Source organism: Mandrillus leucophaeus, unplaced genomic scaffold, assembly GCF_000951045.1.
Source record: "Mandrillus leucophaeus isolate KB7577 unplaced genomic scaffold, Mleu.le_1.0 Scaffold14, whole genome shotgun sequence".
Classification (NCBI taxonomy): Eukaryota; Metazoa; Chordata; class Mammalia; order Primates; family Cercopithecidae; genus Mandrillus; species Mandrillus leucophaeus.
Genome location: NW_012101365.1, coordinates 3,626,239 through 3,627,688, shown reverse-complemented (window position 1 = coordinate 3,627,688; position 1,450 = coordinate 3,626,239). Strand labels below are relative to the sequence as shown.

Genomic DNA, 1,450 nt, shown 5'->3' with positions numbered 1-1,450 from the left:
TGCCTCAGCCTCCTGAGTAGCTGGGACTAGAGGCACGCACCACCATGCCCAGCCAATTTTTGTATTTTCAGTAGAGATGGGGTTTCACCATATTGACCAGGCTGGTCCTGAACTCCTGATCTCAAGTGACCTGCCCACCTCTGCCTCCCAAAGTGTTGGGATTACAGGCATGAGCCACCATACCCAGCTGGAGAGAAAATTTGTAGAACCATTTAATAGTTTAAATTAATTACCACAATATTAAGGAGCAGTGCTGCTTTAGAAGCAGCAAGGCTGGGCCAGGTGTGGTGCTCATGCATCTAATCCCAGCACTTTGGGAAGGCTAGGCAGGTGGATCACTTGAGCTCAAGAGTTTGAGAACAGCCTGGGCAACATGATGAGATCCTGTCTCTGCGAAAAATTATAAAAATTATCTGGGCATGGTGGTGTGTGCCCATGATCCCAGCTACTCAGGAGGCCGAGGTGGGAGGATCACTTGAGCCCAGAAGGTTGAGGCTGCAATAAACCAGGATTGTGCCACTGTATTACAGCCTGGTGACAGAACAAGACCCTGAGTCTCAAAAGAAAAAAGAAAAGAAAAGAAGAGAGAGGAGAGAGGGAGGGAGAGGGAGAGGGAGAGGAGAAATGCTGGAGTGTTTGATTTTGAGTTGTTATATTCTGGTATCTAACCCCATAAGAGATGGAAGGCATTGTGACTTCCTTGGTAATTAAAATTTAACTGGCCCAAAAAATATAACTGTTAAGGTAAAGGATTTTTGTTTGGGGGAAAGGCTATAATTTGATTATTCAGCTTAGCTTTCAAGAACAGAAAAGTATTTATATAACTAAATATAGAATAATAATGGCTGTCAACATCTAATCCCACTGAAATAAACTTTAGTTTTCTTATACCTCCAAAGTGCCATAGAAAAAGAGAGAAAAGAAGAAGAGACAGAAATTATAATAATAAGCCATTGGCATGTGCCTAATACGGTGCTTGAACAACTGTTTTATCCTAACAGACTATAAAGATGTTTAAATATATGATTTGCACATGAAAAATTAAAATATTATGCTTAATATTTTTATTAAGGTGATATAATTGATGTAGGTACCTAGAAACTGGGACAGGATAATGTTGATAACAACATTTGTATAGTCTTTAAAATTTACAAAGTATTTTCATATACCTTCATATTCTTCTCATCTAACTAAAATTTTGTGTCCTTTAACCAGCATCTCCTCAGTCTCCTTCCTCCCTTCAGTGGCTTCTTTCATGTTGATGTATAAAATCAAACAGTTCCTGGTTGCTGCTTCAAGATCTTTAAATGTTGTTAGGTAGAGTTGTGAACATTTTTCTTTCACAGTGCCCCAGAGCCAGTGGTCACATGTGAATTCTGAGTTTTAAGGAGGCCTACTATATCAGATCCGTGTCCAACCTATCAACCACTGAATTTTTTTTTTTTTTTTT

At 39.4% G+C, this 1,450-nt stretch overlaps 1 protein-coding gene across 12 annotated transcripts in view; it reads left to right on the top strand.

The window, feature by feature from the left end:
• Positions 1-1,450, top strand: part of TMEM59 (transmembrane protein 59) — a 24,043-nt gene that overhangs the window by 19,327 nt on the left and 3,266 nt on the right. Inside the window, exon 8 of one of the 12 annotated variants that reach the window (XM_011973807.1) lies at positions 623-634. The exons of the other annotated variants lie outside the window; for them this stretch is intronic. Coding sequence (XP_011829197.1) covers positions 623-634 — 12 coding nt within the window. The remainder of the gene's footprint in view (positions 1-622; positions 635-1,450) is intronic. 12 annotated transcript variants of the gene reach the window in all.